This window comes from Phyllobates terribilis, unplaced genomic scaffold (assembly GCF_046119375.1).
Source record: "Phyllobates terribilis strain yellow unplaced genomic scaffold, ASM4611937v1 Scaffold_13__5_contigs__length_258822181, whole genome shotgun sequence".
Lineage (NCBI taxonomy): Eukaryota > Metazoa > Chordata > Amphibia > Anura > Dendrobatidae > Phyllobates > Phyllobates terribilis.
Window position 1 is genome coordinate 27,402,130 of NW_027362773.1, and position 23,036 is coordinate 27,425,165.

The window sequence follows — 23,036 nt, forward strand, 5'->3', positions numbered from 1 at the left end:
AACCTTAATAAATGTGCCTATTATGTTTATGGTCTGTTGTAGCAGAGATCTCTATGATATCGCCTGGTTGTGGCACATTAATTGGTTACAGTATAGATTATTATAAAAGGGTCAGGGACAACACTAATACACATGAGACGTCATATCGCACCCAAGAGTTATATTTGGCAAAGACTTTTGAAGCCCGCTGCTGAAAATATTCCCCGGACACATTCTGCTGTAAGAGATCATTAAAAGTTAAAACACAAAGTATATTAGAAAGTTCATTTCTCAATGATGAGGCTTTATTTGCAAAGAAGCAGAAACTTGTTTTAATGTTTTATTCACACAATGTGATCAACTTGTATTTTTTTTTTTTCAAGTATAATTTTTGCAAATTTTGGGAAAATAATTGTATTTTTCAGCAATGGTGGAAAACCTGTGATAAAAGCTGTCATGGTCACAAGGTGTACACCTAATACCCCCTGAAATGGGGGTGAAAATATGCATCATACGGTTCGGAAACGTACATGTTAACGTCCATTAATAAGCTGTCCTATAACTTGTGGCTCTCTAGCTGTGGCAAAACTACAACTCCCAACATGCCCTTGTAGCAGAGGTGGACATACCTTTGGTGCAACCTGTGCAGTCACGTAGGGGCCAAAGAGGTAAAGGGGCCACTGCCACCTCCAAAGCCGCAAGCCGCTTCTATCACAGACACATTGTTGACCTTCAGAGGACCCATATATTGATCTTGCACAGCGGCCCTCTTCTGTATGTGTCCGCCCTGCATTATAGCCTACATGAGTCAGGACATACCAAGCATTGCAGTTCTGCTACATTTGGAAAGGCGCAGGAACTATTGCTGATGTATTTTAATTCTGAATATAATCAATAGGCAACATGTCTAATTGATAGGGTTTTCCCAGAATCGACTTTTATTACCTATCCACGGGGTGGTCCCACTGCATGCTCGACCACCATGCCACTTACACCCTTCTTCCATGCAGTGAGGAGGAATGGGGGGCACAGGACACCTGTTCTCATGATTAGTGAGACCCCCAAAGTAAACAGAAGAAAAGTAACAACTTCTCTGAGCATCAAAATAGTCATCGCCAATCGGAAAACGTATCGCTTGTTTAATACCCAGTATTGAGATTTTACGTACAGCACATCTTCCATGTTACCTTTTTAAAGAACACCTGTCAATAGGTCAAAATCGGCTCTTATTTCATTCCCACTTCTCCCCTGAGTATTCTGTTTTTTATTATTTCTAAATCCGACATACGGTTCCAGAGATATGGGCCTTTTTATTTAGTGCTACTTTATTGTCTTTACCAAAGTGGGTGTGGCTCACAAGGTAATTATGTGGAGGAGCCTAAAGACACACCCCCTGAGAATCCTGTGAGCCACGCCCCTCTTGGTATAGAGCAGAAAAGTTAGCACTAAATTAAAAGGCCCATATCTCTGGAGCCGTATGGCGGATTTAGAAATAATAAAAAACAGAATAATCAGGGGAGAAGTGGGAATAAAATAAGAGCAAAAACTAGCCACTTTTGACTTGATGACATGTTCCCTTTAAAGTGTCTCTAACGCTAAAAACAGGATATAAAATAAATGGAGAAGCTATATATACTGTGAGCTAGTAGGAATACATGAACAATACATGAGATAACCATAAAACATTCTCTTCATCTTCCTCCTCGTCAGCACTTTACCTGACTCTCCCCCAGACTCCGGATCAGAGGCGTACTCCCCCCAGCAGCTGAATGGTAAGTGCCTGTGTAGGATTTTCCCCTCCTTCATTAGTGCTTTTATCCAGCTGGAGTTATCGGTCAGGGAAGAGAGAAGGTAAGAAGCAGATCATGGGTGTAAATATAGCGGCTATCCTGTGGTGTGTGCTGATGGGAGAGAAGTGAGCGTCCGGAGACTGTGTCCGGGGAAGGAACCTCTGGTGAAGAATGACCCGGAGGGTGATGGTGCCGGAGTGATGTAGAAGACAAGAACTTGTAGGTAGAGTTTTGTAGAAACTTGGTACAAGGAGGTCTAGAGAGGTGAGCTGTGTAAGGGGAGGGGTGACGGTATATGGGATGACTGGGGTGTTAGGATTGCTTAAAAAAGGGAAAGGCTAAACCCAACACTGAAGACTGATCTACCCTATAAGGTGTGGACTTCGGAAAGGAAAAACGTTAAATGGACATTCCGCAGAGAGGTTCACCTCTAACTTACTTAACCCTATCATAGTCACCTTGCTATGACACAACACTTCTGAAGACACTACTTGAGGAATGGGGGAGTGAACGGATGACTGATGACAGGTGAGGGATCTTCAAGAAGGTCAAGTTGTCCATAGATTGGTGGAGATACCCCTTGTCCGTTCCTTACTGTGGATATGACAGGTGAGCGTGCCCCATGACAGGTGTCTCAGGGACTTTGCTACACGTTACATCAGGTGACGCTATTTGGGCTGGGGTCTTTGTGGAGCACGTCCAGTGAGTGCAAACTTGAATCCTTGTTTATCTGAGCAAAGAAATGTCTGGAATTCTTTTCCTGCCCCTCCCTAAATTTATCAGGAGAAGCGGTCTGGCCCCACACACATTCCCCGTGTTGAATGTTTGGTAACTACTGCAGTAGTAACATACCCTACTGTTATAGGTGATGGTGTTACTTGGATCCCCCTACCATGCCCAGGATCCAATGTGATTGGAAAGGTGGATTATTTGGCAGGAAACTGCTGATGGGGACCTGTTGGTCACCCCTGAAATCCTCTCCTCACCGGCAAAACGGTGCTTCTCTCAGATTAAGAAGTCGAAAACTGAGATTGATTGACAATTCATAGCCGCAAACTCAAGGAAATAAAATTACCACCTGCTCTATATTTAATAGACTTTAGCATCAGGCTCAAATACAGCATTTAAAAAATTCTAACACCATTAGATGTAACAACCTACTATATATACAGCCGATAAAGCAGGTACACTCCAGGAGTAGTAGACTGTCTATCTGTCTGTCCGTCTATCTGTCAATCAGTCTGCTGTAAATACATTCAAAAAAGCAAGTAACACTCCAGAAGTAGACTATTCATCTATCTAGAAGAATATAGCGAAGCAGCGCCCCAAATACTAGAATGTGAGTGCAACGCTTTTTGGACACATACCTTTTTGGTCCAATATGATATATACAGTATAAAAAAATAAGCAGCTCGCCATCTGGATATGAAAAGAAGAAAGGACTCTTTATTAGCCCGTGTGACAACGTTTCTGTCCCATAACAGAACTTCCTCAAGCCAGAGAAAGGTTTATGGGCTCAAAATGTAGCCACATGGACTAATAAAAAGTCCTTTATTCTTTTCACATCCAATTGGAGTGCCCCTCTATCCCTCTATACTGCTATCCCTCTATCCATCTATCTATTATCTATCTATCTTTTGCACACTATGTTAAAATATTGAGGTGACTCAATGAAAGTTTCCAGTTTTATCCAATGTTCATGTAAATATTCCATGACTTTCCTATTGATAGGGATGCTGTCTGGTTTCTATTAGATTTATCTGTGACTGTACACGCATCTATCGGGTTTCCTTGATCTGTAGTAAATTCCTGGTATTTTTACCTGTAGTATTTACCATAGACAGGTGACTCTATACTGACACTTTAATGTTTGCCAAGACTCCTGTTTACACCTAATGGAGACGACAATCTATTCAGGAGAAACTCAATGTGCAAGAATACAATACTATTTTTTTTTTATACTGTCATGGTGTTATTACTTTTTACAGGACCCTAGAGCTCTTCCATAGTCCTCTGTGATCATTTCACTATTTTATTATTTGTATTTGGCAGTGATTTCATTAAAAGTATATTCACCGTTAATTGCTTCCCACTTTTCACTGACGTGGCATGTGGAGATGGTGGAGGACGGCTATCCATTATACATATAAAGTTAAAATCAACATGACCAGCTAAGTTGTGTAACTGTTATTGATGGAGTACACAGCAGCTGCAGGCTTATGCTGGAGACTGTGTTCAGAAGATGGTGCTTTGTTAGTTGTTGGAGTTTGTTAATACTGTACTTTGTTTTGTGTCCCTTTCTCCTGTAATCCTTCATATTGTTTATGAAGACTGTGTCCCAAGTAGAACAATTATCCGCCTGCAATGTCTGAGTGCTGAATGTTTCTGCTGAAAGCTGAAATTTGCAACAGTTAGGGAAGAATAAAACTTGGACGAGGATCGCATCGCAATTCTTGGACTGACTGTTGGCTCTCCTGACCCGAGCGTGACAGCCCGTATTTCTATGCATGCTATCGCATTGCGTTGCGATCCCCATCCAGGTTATACGGCCGTCTGACTCTTCCCTTATTATGATCTTGTCTTGATTATTGTCAAATCTGTATATTACTGCAGCTACAATTCGATGTTCCTCCTGCTTTTAGTTCTCTCTCAGCGCCGCATGCGTCTACCTTTCTACAATAAGACCCCATTTACTTTCTTGCATGTGTCGCCATAGATGATGTCCAGGATTTTAGTGTTTCTGCTGGTTAGTAGTTGATTTCTTACTTGTGTATTTCTTCTTATTTTATAGACCCTCACCTGCTTCGCACTATGACCCCAGAAAATATTTGCCACATCAACCCACCTTCTCGCTTGGAGCACCCGCCACCCCCTCACCTTCAGGGACCACCTCCACCGCATCCCGCACACCAGCAGCACTATCCCAACATGCAACGGGACCTGTACCTGAAAGTGGAGTCCTTAATGCCCCCGTACCCACCGCTTGGACCTGGTATTCCACCCACAGTCCTCCATCATACACAGCAATCTCAGATGCTTCAACAGCTTCTCCAGCAGCAACATGGATCAGAGTATGTACCACCGGAGGGTCTATGCTGGGAATAGGAAGTAGTTCACTTATTGAAATGGACCCTTAATGATCAGTCCTGTCCAACAGTTTGTCTTTAAGGCTATGTTCACACATTGCGTTTTTAACGCATTTACTGTTCCATCAAAGTGAATGAGATTTCAGAAATCTTATGCACACTTGCTTATTTTTTCCTTGCAAATCTGCGGCATGTTGATTCTTTCAAGCGTTTTTTTTGCATTTTTCACCTATTTTAATAAAAGGCAAAAAAATAAATAAATAAAGCATCAAAAAGTGCAGATTTTTCAAAGCATTTTTTCTATTTAACACATCATTATTTGCAGCAGAAAAATCTGAATGTGTGCACATAGCCTTAGACAATTTTTATCTTCTTATGCCGCATTGGGAGGGTTGAGCCGGCTTCCAACAACCAGATGGATTATACCTGTTTTTGCCTTCCTTATGACAAAAACAATGCACTGATGGATGCCTTATATTAAATATGCAGCTCGTTTGATATTATATGGGCGCCCTGTATGGGCTAAGAGCTGCTGTCAAAGTAGAAACTGATAAGAAAAAAATATCAAAAGAAAAAGACAATTGTACAATATAAATAAAGAAATAAATAAATAGAACACCACAATAAAAAACAACAACAATGCAATAAAATAGTAGCTACATAGTAAAAAATGTGAAAAAACACTACTTTTTTCTATATTTCAGACCCTAAAAACTTCACAAAACAATGTTGATAAAAAAAAAAGACTTTTATTGATTTCAGGTTATTTACAAGATTATTTTTTCTTTACTGCAGGCTTCCCGTGCATCCTGCAAAGAAGAGGAAACACTCAGATTCTCCTAATCTGAGGGATCAAGTACCCAATGGAGGCATGGTGAAACAGGAGCCGGGTACTGACACACTGACATAGACCCACACACATATATGTAGAGCAGGCACATCAAGGACCATGCACATTCACATACTGTCAGAGGGTCACGGTGGAGCACTTACATACACCCAGGCTTGGATAAAGTACGATTCATATACTAAAGTCTGAGCCCGGGCTACTGGCATCAGTATACAACACAGCGTGACACAAGACACATTGTGATGATTTGTGTTTTAATGGGGCTGTTCGTGAACATTTCATTTTGTAGTATAAATGCTCTGGTTGATTACGGCCCAATGATCGGCATTGCCGAAACAGCACAGTAAATGTTCTTAAAGGGTCAATAGAAAATGACTTATTGTTTAAGTATATGTAAATTTTTTATTTATTTTTTTGTCATTATTTTTATTTTTTATATCCTGATATGTAATAAAAAATAAAAAAAATCTTGCAATTTTTACACTCCTACTTCCTGTTCTTTCAGGAAATGCACATGTACATTAGCAGCAATACACTGACTCAGACCTGATTTGAAGCATCTAATGAGCGTGTGCAAAGATCATTGTGAAAGCAGAGGAAGGAGGTCAGCTGTGACAACACTTTGTGATTGGTGGATCCTGTGTTATCAGCTGTGTATAGAGGTGTTATCATTCATTGTAATCCTGCCTCTGATGATAATGAGATTGCCGAAAACTATTTTGCTAAACATGAGCCTAAAATAACCCCAGTGGCCAATGTGAAAATTGCAAAATTTAAAATTTTCTTAATACAGTTGAAAAAAAAAAACTGTGCCAAAAATACATTTATCAGAAAAGCCTGATTTAAACAGTAGGTCATTTTCAGATGATACACTATCTGTAATCCAAAAAATAAACTTCTAAATCATTTTTTTTCTCAAAAAAATCCATGTTTTGCACCTTTTTGTGCTACAAAATGTAATATATCTGAACAGAACCCAGGTTGATTCGCGTGAATGCACTAATGTATGGACACCGAATATAGATAGCACTCACTAAAGGCGCTACCATCACTGCATCCAATAACAAGGGTGGTGTTTGGGGTTGGATTATGGGTACAACCGTCATCATTATATTATAATTAACTTTTTTTTTTTTTAATCTAGGTCTTATGCAAGATAATGACAGTCTAAATGGCTCCTACCTAGACCCCAATTATCAGTCTATCAAATGGCAGCCGCACCTGCAGAATAAGTGGGTCTCCTTGTATGACAGTAACTGCAAAGAACTGTAAGTCTAAGCCTCGTCTGTAACATCGTATATACCTGGGGAGGGACTATATCTCATTGTAGAGACCCATAGGCAATATCTTATAGGATACTTATAGATACTCCTGTAATAGTAGCAGAGACCCCTCTGTAGACAGTTGTTTTTTGCAGCCCCCCAGGAGCCGGGCAGTATTGGTATGGGAGCCATGCACTGGTTCGGTAGCTTTAGACTTAACTTTGCAATTTACAATATAATGCTCTTTTTTTTGCAGCCCTATGCCCACTTACAAGGTGGACGCCGATAAAGGGTTTAACTTCTCGGTGGGAGATGATGCTTTTGTGTGCCAAAAGAAAAACCATTTCCAGGTGACGGTGTACATCGGCATGATCGGAGAACCCAAATATGTCAAGACCCCAGAAGGCATCCTACCTATTGAGTGCTTCTACTTAAAACTAAATGGTGTGAAGGTGAGAATTAAGTACTACGCACCCAACCTAAGTAGGATACATGGCTGTGGGGCCCACCTCCGGATATGTATCAGCACTTGATTATTACTTGTGGGCCCCTTTCCTAATGGGTTAATGGGAATCTATCAGCAGGATTTCACCCCCAAACTACAGTATGTATATGCTCATGTAGCTCTTTCAAAGACAAGTTGACCAATCCCTTTACATGACCCGTTCCTCCATTACTGAGAAATCAGTAATTGATATACAGATAGCTATGGTAGATCTGAAGCCTCTGTCACTCCAGCTCTATTCCCCACCCAGCACCGCCTCCTCCTGCTTGACTGATGGCTCTTTTGCCTGAAGTCACTCAGTGTAGAGGCTGTCAGTTAAACAGAAGGTGGCGCTGGGCGGGAGTAGAGCTGGAGTGACAGAGGCTTCAGATCTACCATAGCTATTTGCATTGATATACAGTCGCTGATTTCTCAGTAATGGAGGAATGGGCTGACCAAGATATTGCTGAACTTGTCTGTGAAAGAGCTACATGTGTATATAAATAGTTAAAGGGAATCTGTCAGCAGAATTTTACCCTTAAACACCATAAACACTGACGGGCAGCAACGCATTTAATAATGAAAAATAAATATATAATATAAAATAACAGAGCTTTCCTTATACACTTAAAGACTCTGCACAGTCTACTTTTTTTTTCTTTTTTTTACAAAGCTCATCAGAAGATGAGCTTATGGCCAGGGGTCTGGTTTTTGGGTCCCCCAGTGATCAGGTGGAGCTGCTGCTTCTTCAGCATTTGTACTACATCAGAAATGTACTATTACATGGCAGCCATGGAGTTAAACCTTGATAAGTCCTCCAAAGCAAGATACAATTTTTGCATTTACTATTTCTCTTATTAAGGGATGAGTCAGACGGCCTTATGATGTCTGACAGTGATCGCAACGCAATGCTTGGACCGGCCGGCGGCTCTCCTGACCATAGCGTGACAGCTGCATAGAAATACATGTGGTCACGCACAGGTTGGGAGATCTGCCGGCCAGTCCAAGCATTACATCTGAGTAAGGCTATGTTCTCATGTCCAGTAATGATCCGTTAGAAAGGATCCAGCAGCAATCCATTGGCTAAAAAGTTGCGCAGACACAACTTTTTAGTCCATTTTTAAATAACTGATCTCTGCTGGATCCGTTTTTTTAACATTGAAGCCTATGGAAAACAGATCCATTAATTGGAAATCGATTTTTCTTTAATTTGTATCTGATCAATTTTTTGCTTACTGGATCCAGCAGAGACCCATTATTTAAAAACGGACTAAAAAGTTGTGTCTGCGCAACTTTTTAGCCAATGAATCGCTGCTGGATCCTTTCTAATGGATGATTATTGGACATGTGAACACAGCCTTATACGACTGTCTGACTCTTCCCTAATTGTGATGTCCATGAGACCTATTAAGGCTTATAGATAAAAGCTGTCCTGATAGTCCCTGGTGTTAAAGCTACATATAGCGGAGTACTGTCACATACTGAAATAAACTGTATGGTCCTCGCCTAACGAAGGCCACAGACATGAGATAACTTATCAGCTCCGATTCTTCAAAATCTGGATCATTTGGCCATGTCTGTTAGTAATCTGAGCAAGATAATGTCAGAATTACTACCTTAGCATCCATATTAGCTTGTACAACTCCAACGTGTGTCCTTATCCTTGTGCCGTTTGCAGCTGGAGGCCATCAATCAAAGCATCAGTATTGAGCAATCGCAGTCTGATCGCAGCAAGCGTCCTTTTCATCCAGTCACGTAAGTAAAGAGAAGATCAAAAATAAGGTGATAGGTGTCCTGTATGCTCGGAAATTCAAACTCTGTCCCTCTTCTCTCTCTTTGGTCGTTTTAGGTTGTCTCTTCCATCAGACCAGGTCACTAAAATCACAGTTGGGCGGCTCCATTTCAGCGAAACTACAGCAAATAACATGAGAAAAAAAGGAAAACCCAATCCAGACCAGAGGTGAGAATAGCGGCCATACAGGCAGTTGACATATAGCAAATGTCATATGGCACCACATCATCATAAGCAGAGGTCTTAGAAGGTCTGCTCACTTGCATCCATCCATAGACCTACGTATGTCCTAATATATGTCTGATATCAGATCGGCACTTACGGGTGAATTTCCAGCATTTTGTAAGATATAATTCCTTTATAGAATATATATTTGTGATAATAACAGCAGTTTTGTGCCCTTTGTACATAGCAGAGCCGGCGGCACATAATGTAGGCACTCTATGAATTACTACTCGGTGCCTATAAAAAAGAGGTTCTTCCATCGAAACAATTATTTTAAAGAAAAATCTCTTAATTTGGCATTCGATGGAGCAGGCAACCTTTTTCTTGGGGATTCACATGGGAAAAAAAAACAATTTTTGCATCCTACCATATAAGAGCAGAGACCGAGTAGGACCATAGAGAGGGCCATAGATTTTGTTTTGTGGCTTTGTACAACTCGGGTCTTTCAGAGTTATCATATATTTTTATTTAATTGTTTTATGACAAATTAATCTTCAAGGAAAAAAAATTATTGTAGCTTTGGACATTCATTAAACAGTCACTGTTCTTTTTAATTTTTTTTTTCATAAATTGATAGTACACATGAAAATAAAAAATGTTAGAATTTTCTAATAAGATATATTACTTCTCCTCCTGGACTGATTTTTCATTCTCAAAATTCTCAGTTTTTAGGTACAATCTGTATTCAGTGAAGACGGATTTGCCATTATTAAAATAGGAGATGACAGTTGGTGCTAATAAGGTTCTATGTAGAGTTGTAACTGTTGTTTCAGGAGCACTTGCAGCGGAATGTCTGTGTCTGCCTCTAGCGCCTCCATAGAATGTCTGTGTCTGCCTCTAGCGCCTCCATAGAATGTCTGTGTCTGCCTCTAGCTCCTCCATAGAATGTCTGTGTCTGCCTCTAGCTCCTCTCTAGAATGTCTGTGTCTGCCTCTAGCGCCTCCATAGAATGTCTGTGTCTGCCTCTAGCTCCTCCATAGAATGTCTGTGTCTGCCTCTATCTCCTCCATAGAATGTCTGTGTCTGCCTCTATCTCCTCCATAGAATGTCTGTGTCTGCCTCTAGCTCCTCCCTAGAATGTCTGTGTCTGCCTCTAGCGCCTCCCTAGAATGTCTGTGTCTGCCTCTAGCTCCTCCATAGAATGTCTGTGTCTGCCTCTAGCTCCTCCATAGAATGTCTGTGTCTGCCTCTAGCGCCTCCCTAGAATGTCTGTGTCTGCCTCTAGCTCCTCCATAGAATGTCTGTGTCTGCCTCTAGCTCCTCCATAGAATGTCTGTCTGCCTCTAGCTCCTCCATAGAATGTCTGTGTCTGCCTCCAGCTCCTCCCTAGAATGTCTGTGTCTGCCTCTAGCTCCTCCATAGAATGTCTGTGTTTGCCTCTAGCGCCTCCCTAGAATGTCTGTGTCTGCCTCTAGCTCCTCCCTAGAATGTCTGTGTCTGCCTCTAGCTCCTCCCTAGAATGTCTGTGTCTGCCTCTAGCTCCTCCCTAGAATGTCTGTGTCTGCCTCTAGCTCCTCCCTAGAATGTCTGTGTCTGCCTCTAGCTCCTCCCTAGAATGTCTGTGTCTGCCTCTAGCTCCTCCCTAGAATGTCTGTGTCTGCCTCTAGCTCCTCCCTAGAATGAGTGTGTTTGCCTCTAGCTCCTCCCCAGAATGTCTGTCTGCCTCTAGCTCCTCCATAGAATGTCTGTGTCTGCCTCTAGCTCCTCCATAGAATGTCTGTGTCTGCCTCTAGCTTCTCCATAGAATGTCTGTGTCTGCCTCTAGCTCCTCCATAGAATGTCTGTGTCTGCCTCTAGCTCCTCCATAGAATGTCTGTGTCTGCCTCTAGCTCCTCCATAGAATGTCTGTGTCTGCCTCTAGCGCCTCCATAGAATGTCTGTGTCTGCCTCTAGCGCCTCCATAGCATGTCTGTCTGCCTCTAGCTCCTCCCCAGAATGTCTGTCTGCCTCTAGCTCCTCCATAGAATGTCTGCGTCTGCCTCTAGCTCCTCCATAGAATGTCTGCGTCTGCCTCTAGCTCCTCCATAGAATGTCTGCGTCTGCCTCTAGCTCCTCCATAGAATGTCTGCGTCTGCCTCTAGCTCCTCCATAGAATGTCTGCGTCTGCCTCTAGCTCCTCCATAGAATGTCTGCGTCTGCCTCTAGCTCCTCCATAGAATGTCTGTGTCTGCCTCTAGCTCCTCCATAGAATGTCTGTGTCTGCCTCCAGCTCCTCCATAGAATGTATGCGTCTGCCTCTAGCTCCTCCATAGAATGTCTGTGTCTGCCTCTAGCTCCTCCATAGAATGTCTGTGTCTGCCTCTAGCGCCTCCCTAGAATGTCTGTGTCTGACTCTAGCTCCTCCATAGAATGTCTGTGTCTGACTCTAGCTCCTCCCTAGAATGTCTGTGTCTGCGTCTAGCTCCTCCATAGAATGTCTGCGTCTGCCTCTAGCTCCTCCCTAGAATGTCTGTGTCTGCCTCTAGCTCCTCCCTAGAATGTCTGTGTCTGACTCTAGCTCCTCCCTAGAATGTCTGTGTCTGCCTCTAGCTCCTCCATAGAATGTCTGCGTCTGCCTCTAGCTCCTCCATAGAATGTCTGCGTCTGCCTCTAGCTCCTCCATAGAATGTCTGTGTCTGACTCTAGCTCCTCCATAGAATGTCTGTGTCTGACTCTAGCTCCTCCCTAGAATGTCTGTGTCTGCGTCTAGCTCCTCCCTAGAATGTCTGTGTCTGACTCTAGCTCCTCCCTAGAATGTCTGTGTCTGCCTCTAGCTCCTCCATAGAATGTCTGCGTCTGCCTCTAGCTCCTCCATAGAATGTCTGCGTCTGCCTCTAGCTTCTCCATAGAATGTCTGCGTCTGCCTCTAGCTCCTCCATAGAATGTCTGTGTCTGCCTCTAGCTCCTCCATAGAATGTCTGTGTCTGCCTCCAGCTCCTCCATGGAATGTATGTGTCTGCCTCTAGCTTCTCCATAGAATGTCTGTGTCTGCCTCTAGCTCCTCCATAGAATGTCTGTGTCTGCCTCTAGCGCCTCCCTAGAATGTCTGTGTCTGACTCTAGCTCCTCCATAGAATGTCTGTGTCTGACTCTAGCTCCTCCCTAGAATGTCTGTGTCTGCCTCTAGCTCCTCCATAGAATGTCTGTGTCTGCCTCTAGCTCCTCCCTAGAATGTCTGTGTCTGCCTCTAGCTCCTCCATAGAATGTCTGTGTCTGACTCTAGCTTCTCCATAGAATGTCTGTGTCTGACTCTAGCTCCTCCATAGAATGTCTGTGTCTGACTCTAGCTCCTCCCTAGAATGTCTGTGTCTGCCTCTAGCTCCTCCATAGAATGTCTGTGTCTGCCTCTAGCTCCTCCATAGAATGTCTGTGTCTGCCTCTAGCTCCTCCCTAGAATGTCTGTGTCTGACTCTAGCTCCTCCCTAGAATGTCTGTGTCTGACTCTAGCTCCTCCATAGAATGTCTGTGTCTGCCTCTAGCTCCTCCATAGAATGTCTGTGTCTGCCTCTAGCTCCTCCATAGAATGTCTGTGTCTGCCTCTAGCTCCTCCCTAGAATGTCTGTGTCTGACTCTAGCTCCTCCCTAGAATGTCTGTGTCTGACTCTAGCTCCTCCCTAGAATGTCTGTGTCTGCCTCTAGCTCCTCCATAGAATGTCTGTGTCTGCCTCTAGCTCCTCCATAGAATGTCTGTGTCTGCCTCTAGCTCCTCCATAGAATGTCTGTGTCTGCCTCCAGCTCCTCCATGGAATGTATGTGTCTGCCTCCAGCTCCTCCATGGAATGTCTGTGTCTGCCTCTAGCTCCTCCATAGAATGTCTGTGTCTGCCTCTAGCGCCTCCCTAGAATGTCTGTGTCTGACTCTAGCTCCTCCATAGAATGTCTGTGTCTGACTCTAGCTCCTCCCTAGAATGTCTGTGTCTGACTCTAGCTCCTCCCTAGAATGTCTGTGTCTGCCTCTAGCTCCTCCCTAGAATGTCTGTGTCTGCCTCTAGCTCCTCCATAGAATGTCTGTGTCTGACTCTAGCTCCTCCATAGAATGTCTGTGTCTGACTCTAGCTCCTCCATAGAATGTCTGTGTCTGACTCTAGCTCCTCCCTAGAATGTCTGTGTCTGCCTCTAGCTCCTCCATAGAATGTCTGTGTCTGCCTCTAGCTCCTCCCTAGAATGTCTGTGTCTGCCTCTAGCTCCTCCCTAGAATGTCTGTGTCTGACTCTAGCTCCTCCCTAGAATGTCTGTGTCTGACTCTAGCTCCTCCATAGAATGTCTGTGTCTGACTCTAGCTCCTCCATAGAATGTCTGTGTCTGCCTCTAGCTCCTCCCTAGAATGTCTGTGTCTGCCTCTAGCTCCTCCATAGAATGTCTGTGTCTGACTCTAGCTCCTCCCTAGAATGTCTGTGTCTGCCTCTAGCTCCTCCCTAGAATGTCTGTGTCTGCCTCCGGCTCCTCCATAGAATGTCTGTGTCTGCCTCTAGCTCCTCCATAGAATGTCTGTGTCTGCCTCTAGCTCCTCCCTAGAATGTCTGTGTCTGCCTCTAGCTCCTCCCTAGAATGTCTGTGTCTGCCTCTAGCTCCTCCCTAGAATGTCTGTGTCTGCCTCTAGCTCCTCCGTAGAATGTCTGTGTCTGCCTCTAGCTCCTCCCTAGAATGTCTGTGTCTGCCTCTAGCTCCTCCCTAGAATGTCTGTGTCTGCCTCTAGCTCCTCCCTAGAATGTCTGTCTGCCTCTAGCTCCTCCCTAGAATGTCTGTGTCTGCCTCTAGCTCCTCCATAGAATGTCTGTGTCTGCCTCTAGCTCCTCCCTAGAATGTCTGTGTCTGCCTCTAGCTCCTCCCTAGAATGTCTGTGTCTGCCTCTAGCTCCTCCCTAGAATGTCTGTGTCTGCCTCTAGCTCCTCCCTAGAATGTCTGTGTCTGCCTCTAGCTCCTCCATAGAATGTCTGTGTCTGCCTCTAGCTCCTCCATAGAATGTCTGTGTCTGCCTCTAGCTCCTCCATAGAATGTCTGTGTCTGCCTCTAGCTCCTCCATAGAATGTCTGTGTTTGCCTCTAGCTCCTCCATAGAATGTCTGTGTCTGCCTCTAGCTCCTCCCTCCATAGAATTTGAAAGGCACCAACTGCCATCTCCTATCTTCGTAATAGGGAAATGTGTCTTCACTGAGTACAGATTTTACCTATTAATTGAGAATGGATGAGAGAGAAGCAGATTTCTCTGATAAGATATATTACAAAGTTTCTTATTTTCAAGTGTATTATTGATTTCTGAAATAAAAAATAAAACACTGGTTACTCTTTAACCCCAGCATATTACTTTCTGCCATGTTCATCCCTCTTTTTATGCATTTTGCAGGTATTTTCTCTTAGTGGTGGCTCTACAAGTCCACACACAGAATCAAACATATCTTGTTGCAGCCCATGGATCTGAACGTATTATTGTCCGGGTGAGTATACATAGTAAAAAATCTGTAAAATTAATTTAATCTGGGATCCAGTTAACTGGCATTTATTTTGATTACAATATTCTTTAGCATCTTACAGTAAAGCTGTCATCAGGTTTTCCCTATAAAACTGTTGTATCCACTTCTCCAGGCTTTTAATACATTTCTAACAAGCCTATATATTCCCCACCAAATTCCCTAAAAACAAACAAAGCTTTGAAGTTGTCCAACGCTATATATTAATGTGCACTGACCGGTGTGATAGGCGTCTCCAGGCCGTGCTTGGCGCCTCCTCACTGCCCTGTAACGCTGCCGCTGGACCTATCAATGACTGTCACGCACAGTGTAGGAAAGACAAAGTGCAACATGCAGTGATTAGGGGACGGGAGCCCAGACACTAGGTAAAGGGGGAGTGGAGACCTCTTAGGCTGATCTGATATCACCCTGTCTCCCCTACCGACCCTATATTGGTTCCTCACTAATCTCCAAACAGAAAACTTAAGCCCTGCATATCCTTGGTGCTAGGCCCTGGATAGGGAAAGGGGGCGATGAGCAGTGGTCAGTCCCCACTATAAATTAAAGACCACAAGGGAGACAAACACAGGAGTGAGAAACTTAGCTTGAGCAGACTCCAGAGAGATAACACTACACGTCCTCCAGAGAACCAGAGAGGAAGTAAGCCAACTGTAATAGCTCCAAGCCTTCACAAGGGAACATGTGAATATCACCGGTCCCTCCCTGCAGCAAACTGAAAGTATTTAAACACCCAGGCCAGGGTGTCAATCAGAGGAGGAGAGAGGTAGCCGCTGGGTCCTAAACTAAGACAGATTTAAGAAGGCGTCTGTAATGCCAAAAGAAGTAACCTTCTGCAACCAGCTGCAGAACGACTGTCTGCTACATCTGACACACCAGTGATAGTAACATGGATGACGCCTTCTACTTCATCCATTCAGCCAGTTCTTTTCTTCCAAGATACCAAGAAAGATTCCAAGATTCCAAGTGTCTTTGTTTTTTAAAGGTGCATTAAAGGGGTTGGACAAGGGAGAAAAATATATTTTACTAACCAAATGTTGTAGAAAAATAAAATAAATACTTACCTGTAGCTCCTGTTCTTCCACAAGTCTCTACTTTCTCCTGCGTGATGATGTCTTGACACGGGGACATGTGTTTGCTGGAGCCAATATAATGGTGATCGGCTACAATTAATGAACAGCTGTGAATTTTTATACAGCATTCTGTTAGTCATTTTTTCCCTCATAAACCCCTTTAAATGGATTGAACGATCATAAGATATTGATGACCTATTCTAAGGATAGGTCATCACTGTCAAATCGGTGACCTGGCACCCATACTGATCAGCTATTATTAGCTCCAGTGGTGGCTGGATGTAAGCACTGCACTGCACATTGTGTGTGTATCAGCAGCTGCTGGGCACTGCAGATCAGCTCCATTGTGTGTGTAGCAGCAGCTGCTGGGCACTGCAGGTCAGCTCCATTGTGTGTGTGTAGCAGCACCTGCTGGGCACTGCAGGTCAGCTCCATTGTATGTGTAATAACAGCTGCTGGGTACTACAGATCAGTTCCATTGTGTGTGTAGCAGCACCTGCTGGGCACTGCAGATCAGCTCCATTGTGTATTTAGCAGCTGCTGCTGAGTACTGCAGATCAGCTCCATTGTGTGTGTAGCAGCAGCTGCTGGGGACTGCAGATCAGCTCCATTGTGTGTGCAGTAGCAGCAGCTGCTACTGGGCACTGCAGATCAGCTCCATTGTGTGTAGCAGAAGCTGCTGGGCACTGCAGATCAGCTCCATTGTGTGTGTAGTAGCAGCAGCTGCTGCTGGGCCCTGAAGATCAGCTCCTTTGTGTGTGTAGCAGCAGCTGCTGGGCACTGCAGATCAGCTCTTTTTCTATGAGGACAATACTTTTAAATGCAGCAGCAGTTCCCTATTCGAGAATGTTTGTTTCTTTAAGACTTTATTAATGTCCTGCCATGGTTCTGATGGGACCCGCTTTATATCGGTAAGTTCTACCAACCTCTCTCACTGAACTTATTCTTCACAGGCATCAAATCCTGGTCAGTTTGAGAGTGACAGTGAAGTGCTCTGGCAGCGGGGTCAACTTTCAGACACTGTTTTTCACCATGGACGTATCGGCATTAACACTGAGCGGCCAGATGAAGCCCTTGTGGTTCATGGGAATGTCAAGATCATGGGATCACTTTTACATCCTTCCGACATCAGAGCCAAGGAGGACATTGAAGAGGTGAGAAGTCCACGAATACTGGTGCTTGGTGCTGAGCTCATTAATTTAAAGGGGCACTATGTAATGATTAATTCACCCCATGATAGTGTTGTATAGGAATTAAATCCTGGATCCCATGTTACATGGAAGCGGAAGAACATCCTAGGTTCAGCTTGGCATTAGGGAATCCTTCTAATAAACCGCACACGGCTCCTTTATTTAGGACATCTACTAGTGATAGAGGCTAATAGCCTACAATTTTATCAGATATTTTCATTTATCAGATAATTTGTAGCAATTAATTAAATAAGATGAAGTTGAACTAGAATTGAGTCAGGTAGAAGAATAATCAGACAACTTGAACTTTCATCAAAGAGGCGTGTCCCAACCCTGTCCATTACCAGCAGCTCTAATTGGACAATGTCATTGTTTTGTGCCACACCCACAAATTATAACACCCAGTTGTCAATTTATTCATACATTTCCAGGAGGAATAACAGAGGAACGGTACAGAGTGGAGTTCTAAGATAAGATGCTCCTGAATTGTTATTTCATGGGGGGGAATACTGCACATTTATATACCGATGCATGTCAGGAGGAAAATGAGCTCAATTGAAGCCCCTTTTTACTAAGAGGGGCAGATTTCAGACTAAACCAGTTAAATACTTAAATAGTAATTGTGGTTTTCATTTTAATTTCATAAATCAATAGTACACATGAAAGTAAGAAACTTTGTCATATATCTTATCAGAGAAGTCTGCTTCTTTCTCCAACATTGTCAAAATTCTCAAATCCCAGGTAAAATCTGTATTCAGTGAAGACATATTTTTACATTACTGAGATAGGAGATGGCAGTTGGTGCTTATAAGATTCTATGTAGGAGCTAGAGACAGAGCGTGTCCCTCTCCCCTGCCATCTACATAGAATCTTATTAGTACTAACTGCCATCTCTTATCTCAGTAATGTAAAAATCTGTCTTCATTGAAAACAGATTTTACCCCTGAATTGAGAATTTTGAGAATGAATGATCAGTCCAGGAGGAGAAAGAAGCCGATTTCTCTGATAATATATCTTACAAAGTTTCTTATTTTCACCTGTACTTTTGAGTTATTAAATAAAAATTAAAACAACTGTTATACTTTAAAGGTTTTCACCCGATCTAATGACATTTTGTATGCATTGTTGTTAAAAATCCTACTAACTTATTTGGAGTGGCGCCTGAATTTGTAGATTTTTCACCATTATTCGTCAACTCCTCACTGATCAAATGTGTCTCTTATTTCAGGTTGATACAACCGAGCAGTTGAAACGGATCTCTCAGATGCGCCTTGTCCAGTATCACTACAAGCCGGAGTTTGCCAGCACAGTAGGCTTAGATGACGCTGCAGAGACAGGTATATCAAACACATTTGTGGGACTATGAATGAATAAATGAATGAAGTACTCTCTGTATTCTCTTATTAATAGTAAATGACCCATATATTGGCTTAACGGGAATCTATCACAAGATTTTTGACACCTAATCTGAGAGCGGCATAAAGTAGGGGCAGAGACCCTGATTCCAGCAATGTATCACTTACTAGACTGCTTGGTGTAGTTTTGATGAAATCCCTGTTTTATCAGCAGGAGATTATCAGGGACTGCCACGTAGTCAAGCATATTCATTACCTTTGCATAACCACGCCCCCACCACTAATTGCTTATTGTACATGGGCAGAAAGCTGCCAACCAATCAGAGATGTGGGCGGGGTTACACAGAGCCCAGCATTCACAGAACTGCTAGATCTGCAGCAGCTAAAACTGATTTTATCAAAATGACAGCAAGCAGCCTAGTAAGTGATACATCGCTGGAATCTGGGTCTCTGCCTCTAAATCATGCTGCTCTCTGATGGGGTAGAAAAAACCTGGTGACAGATTCCCTTTAATATTATTTTCCCTGTAGGAGTCATTGCTCAAGAAGTGCAGGAGATTCTTCCTGAAGCTGTTAAAGAGACTGGAGACGTGGTGTGCGCCAACGGAGAAACTATAGAGAATTTCTTAGTAGTAAACAAGGTACAGTCTGCATCTATGAAAGGGCTAAATGTGTGCAGAGCGGGGGTCTTCCTTGTTATATGCAAGCTAATATGGGATCCCCAAATCTATCTAATGTTAAGGATCTCCAGCTTATTTCTGAAACTTCAGCATGATGAGATCAGACATCACAAATTCAGGTCATTTTATCACTTTTATGTATTTGTGACCTGACAATCTTTATATATTTTTTTAAACCGACAGGAAAGAATATTTATGGAGAACGTCGGAGCTGTGAAAGAGCTCTGCAAGCTGACGGATAACTTGGAGACCCGGATCGATGAACTAGAAAGGTGGAGTCGGAAACTTGCCAAACTCCGGAGGCTCGACAGCATGAAAAGCACCAACAGGTTAAGATTCAGTTCTTTTTATTTTCAGAATTCTTTATGGTTTTCTTGCCAGTTGCTAAAAATAATACCCCATTTTCTTCTTTTTTTTATTTTTATTATTTTGATTTGCAATCATTTTTTTTGTTTTCACCCTTTTAGTCACACCGGAAGTCAGTTCAGCCGTGCAGGGAGCATCCCTTTCAAGCAACGTCCTTCCAAAGTCATGGGCAAGGTAGGGATATTGTATATATAGTGGTCTGTACATTTTTGGATAAATTGTACAAGTAAATACAAGTTTTCAAAAGCTTTTTTTGGGAAAATCCATGAAATCCAGGCAGACCAAGCTTAAGAGCTGTATCTAGCTTTGTGGAGGGCTCCTAATTTTTTCTAGGAAACCAAAGAAAGGGTCTTTAGCTGCAAAAAAAGTCAAGGTGTCATAGTCAAGATGAAATTATACAGCTACAGTATATTAAAAAGGTTACAAATGGTCGCACAGGCACAACCATAGTGGTTCACAAACCTTTATAAAGTGCAAAAATCAGATTTCCCTGCAGTGTCCAACCGTACAATGGCCAAATATTAAATGTTAGGAGGAGGTGAAACTACAATATAGTGGTCTCCCTGGGGTATTTTATTGCTGTTTCCTGCCTTTAACATCCATTTTAGAAGGATGGTGAATTTAATATTTTTTTTTCATGTTTTAGTTCCAATAATAATAAAATGTTGAACTTTATACAAAGTATTAGATGGAGATGATGTAAAAATATAAAGTTTTTTGGACATAGTAAAGTTTATTTGCTCTGAGCCGGGCATAATGACTTGGTTGGTAAAATTAGTATCCATCAGATAAGGTGATCAACATCTTCTATTAAATGCCTACTAGATATGAAGTACAGGTAACTATATAAAGAGGAGGACAGGAGCCTCGAACATTAAAGGGGTTGTCTCACCTCACCACTACATCCACGGGGCGGCTACCCTTATAGTGCACATGGACGTTTTTTTCCCCATGTTTTATATTTTAGTATGGTAAAATTTTAAGGGAGATCTATGTCCGGCCCATAGATCTTAACAGCTCATTTGCATATTAAGAAAAATGTGGCTGTCTGGAATAAGACATCGGATCAAAGATATCAAGGTATCATTTTATTCAGCTTCCTATGACCTTTATGTCCATGTAGATGGCCCAGGAGGGTTGATCCTACTGACAAATTCCCTTTAAGTAGCAGTCTGCTGTGTGTGTGTGTGTGTGTGTGTGTGTGTGTGTGTGTGTGTGTGTGTATATATATATTTATATATATATATATATATAATATACTTTTGTATTTGGTATCTATTTTCTTTCTCTCCGCAGACGGTTCCAGCCCCCACTGATCATAGCTGTGTTAGTCAACGTTTCCTTCAAGCTACTATCATCGCCCTGGTAATTATAATGGCTTTCAGGTAAGTTGCTCAGATGTTATTAAAATGTATAATTAATTTGTCAACAAAATAGTAATATACGAGATGACATAAAGGAAGCTGGCTTTCAGGACTAGGCTCCATAAAAAATACTAAAGGCAAAATCTCAATAAGAATTAAAGGGGTATTCCCATCTCCATGATGCTATCCCGATATGTAGTAGGTGTAATAATAATAATATTAGCAATTACCTTCAATGTTGTATCATTTTTTTGATTCGCTAGGTCTCTTTCCTCATGTGCAGGCATTGCAGGACCTTAGGTATCCATGGTTATGTCCACTGATATAGTGACAGTTAGCTAGTTGCTAGTGGTAATAACCATGGATACGTAAGGTCCGGCAATGCCTGCACATGAGGAAAGAGACATTGTGAATCAGAATAACTATACTACCTTTCTAATTGGAGGTATTTGCTAATATTATTATTATTACACCTACTACATATTGGGATAGGATCTTGGAGAGGGGAATACCCCTTTAAGTTTATGATCGATGCCACTTTCTACAGTAGGTTGGGATCTATGGGGTAACTTTTCTCCTTGTGGAGAGTGACAAGCCAGGCCTGGCATGTCAGAAAATGTCTGGGAAATTAAATATGCAAATTGCCTCTTTAGAGAGGAGGAGGACTAGTAGGATTGCTACTTCCAATAGGTGGAGCTAAAGTTCAAGTCAATATTGACCCTTTAACAAGCATTGCCATATGACTTAGGATAAACGTATCCCTTAGATCCCAGTCTTAAGCCTCTCACCTAGCCAAATCAGATCTCGTACTTTGTACTGACAAGGGGCAGTACCCGACAACACTGTGTATCGAAATTGAGATTTTGATTTGGCTTTTTATCCTAAGTCATGTGACAAGGCTCGTTAAAGGTTCGATAGTGACTTTTAGGCTTGCTGCCTCCAGTAGGTGGCGCTAGAGTTCTAGTCGTCTTTCTCTCTGAAGAGGCAATTTTCATACTTTCTAGGTTGGCAATTGTTGATTTTTACATCTTTACCAGGGACATATAATTCGTTTGGTGCTCTTCACTCACAAAGCAAGTCATAAAAATCTCTTTGTGGACCCTTTTTTTCACCATGTATCTTGAGTCTGCAACCAAAATAAATAGTATCCACATTGGTATAAAAACGTCTTATCCGAGGAGAAGTCGGGGCTGACAGATGCTAGTTGAAATATGGTTTTGCCATCACATAGCATTCACATGAGTCCAAAATCTAGTATATCGTAATAAATGGAAAAATATTATATTTTTTTATTGTCTGGGAAAAATCTTTTTAGAAAATCATTTATAGGGAAGTTAAAAAAATAAATAAATATATATATATAATCTGCCTTTAAAATTACTTTACCCTGCATATCTCCAGGAAAATATACACTGCTCAAAAAAATAAAGGGAACACTCAAATAACACATCCTAGATCTGAATGAATGAAATATTCTCATTGAATACTTTGTTCTGTACAAAGTTGAATGTGCTGACAACAAAATCACACAAAAATCATCAATGGAAATCAAATTTATTAACCAATGGAGGCCTGGATTTGGAGTCACCCCCAAAATTAAAGTGGAAAAACACACTACAGGCTGATCCAACTTTGATGTAATATCCTTAAAACAAGTCAAAATGAGGCTCAATATTGTATGTGGCCTCCACGTGCCTGTATGACCTCCCTACAACGCCTGGGCATGCTCCTGATGAGGTTGCGGATGGTCTCCTGTGGGATCTCCTCCAAGACCTGGACCAAAGCATCCGCCAACTCCTGGACAGTCTGTGGTGTTAGTAGATGGAGCGAGACATGATGTCCCTGATGTGATAAATCGGATTCAGGTCTGGGGAACGAACGGGCCAGTCCATAGCTTCAATGCCTTCATCTTGCAGGAACTGCTGGCACACTCCAGCCACATGAGGTCTGGCATTGTCCTGTATTAGGAGGAACCCAGGGCCAACCGCACCAGCATATGGTCTCACAAGGGGTCTGAGGATCTCATCTCGGTACCTAATGGCAGTCAGACTACCTCTGGCGAGCACATGGAGGGCTGTGCAGCCCTCCAAAGAAATGCCA

At 42.5% G+C, this 23,036-nt stretch overlaps 1 protein-coding gene across 3 annotated transcripts in view; it reads left to right on the top strand.

The window, feature by feature from the left end:
- MYRF (myelin regulatory factor) overlaps positions 1-23,036 on the top strand; it is a 167,243-nt gene that overhangs the window by 129,282 nt on the left and 14,925 nt on the right. For 2 of the 3 annotated variants that reach the window (XM_073657980.1, XM_073657982.1), the window contains exons 4-17: positions 1,690-1,751; positions 4,561-4,840; positions 5,651-5,745; positions 6,850-6,973; positions 7,224-7,419; positions 9,130-9,206; positions 9,301-9,411; positions 14,789-14,879; positions 16,936-17,136; positions 18,401-18,509; positions 19,058-19,167; positions 19,390-19,535; positions 19,674-19,746; positions 20,869-20,957. In XM_073657980.1, the coding sequence (XP_073514081.1) occupies positions 1,690-1,751; positions 4,561-4,840; positions 5,651-5,745; positions 6,850-6,973; positions 7,224-7,419; positions 9,130-9,206; positions 9,301-9,411; positions 14,789-14,879; positions 16,936-17,136; positions 18,401-18,509; positions 19,058-19,167; positions 19,390-19,535; positions 19,674-19,746; positions 20,869-20,957 (1,764 nt within the window). The remainder of the gene's footprint in view (positions 1-1,689; positions 1,752-4,560; positions 4,841-5,650; positions 5,746-6,849; positions 6,974-7,223; positions 7,420-9,129; positions 9,207-9,300; positions 9,412-14,788; positions 14,880-16,935; positions 17,137-18,400; positions 18,510-19,057; positions 19,168-19,389; positions 19,536-19,673; positions 19,747-20,868; positions 20,958-23,036) is intronic. The other variant, XM_073657981.1, reaches the window with a different exon arrangement.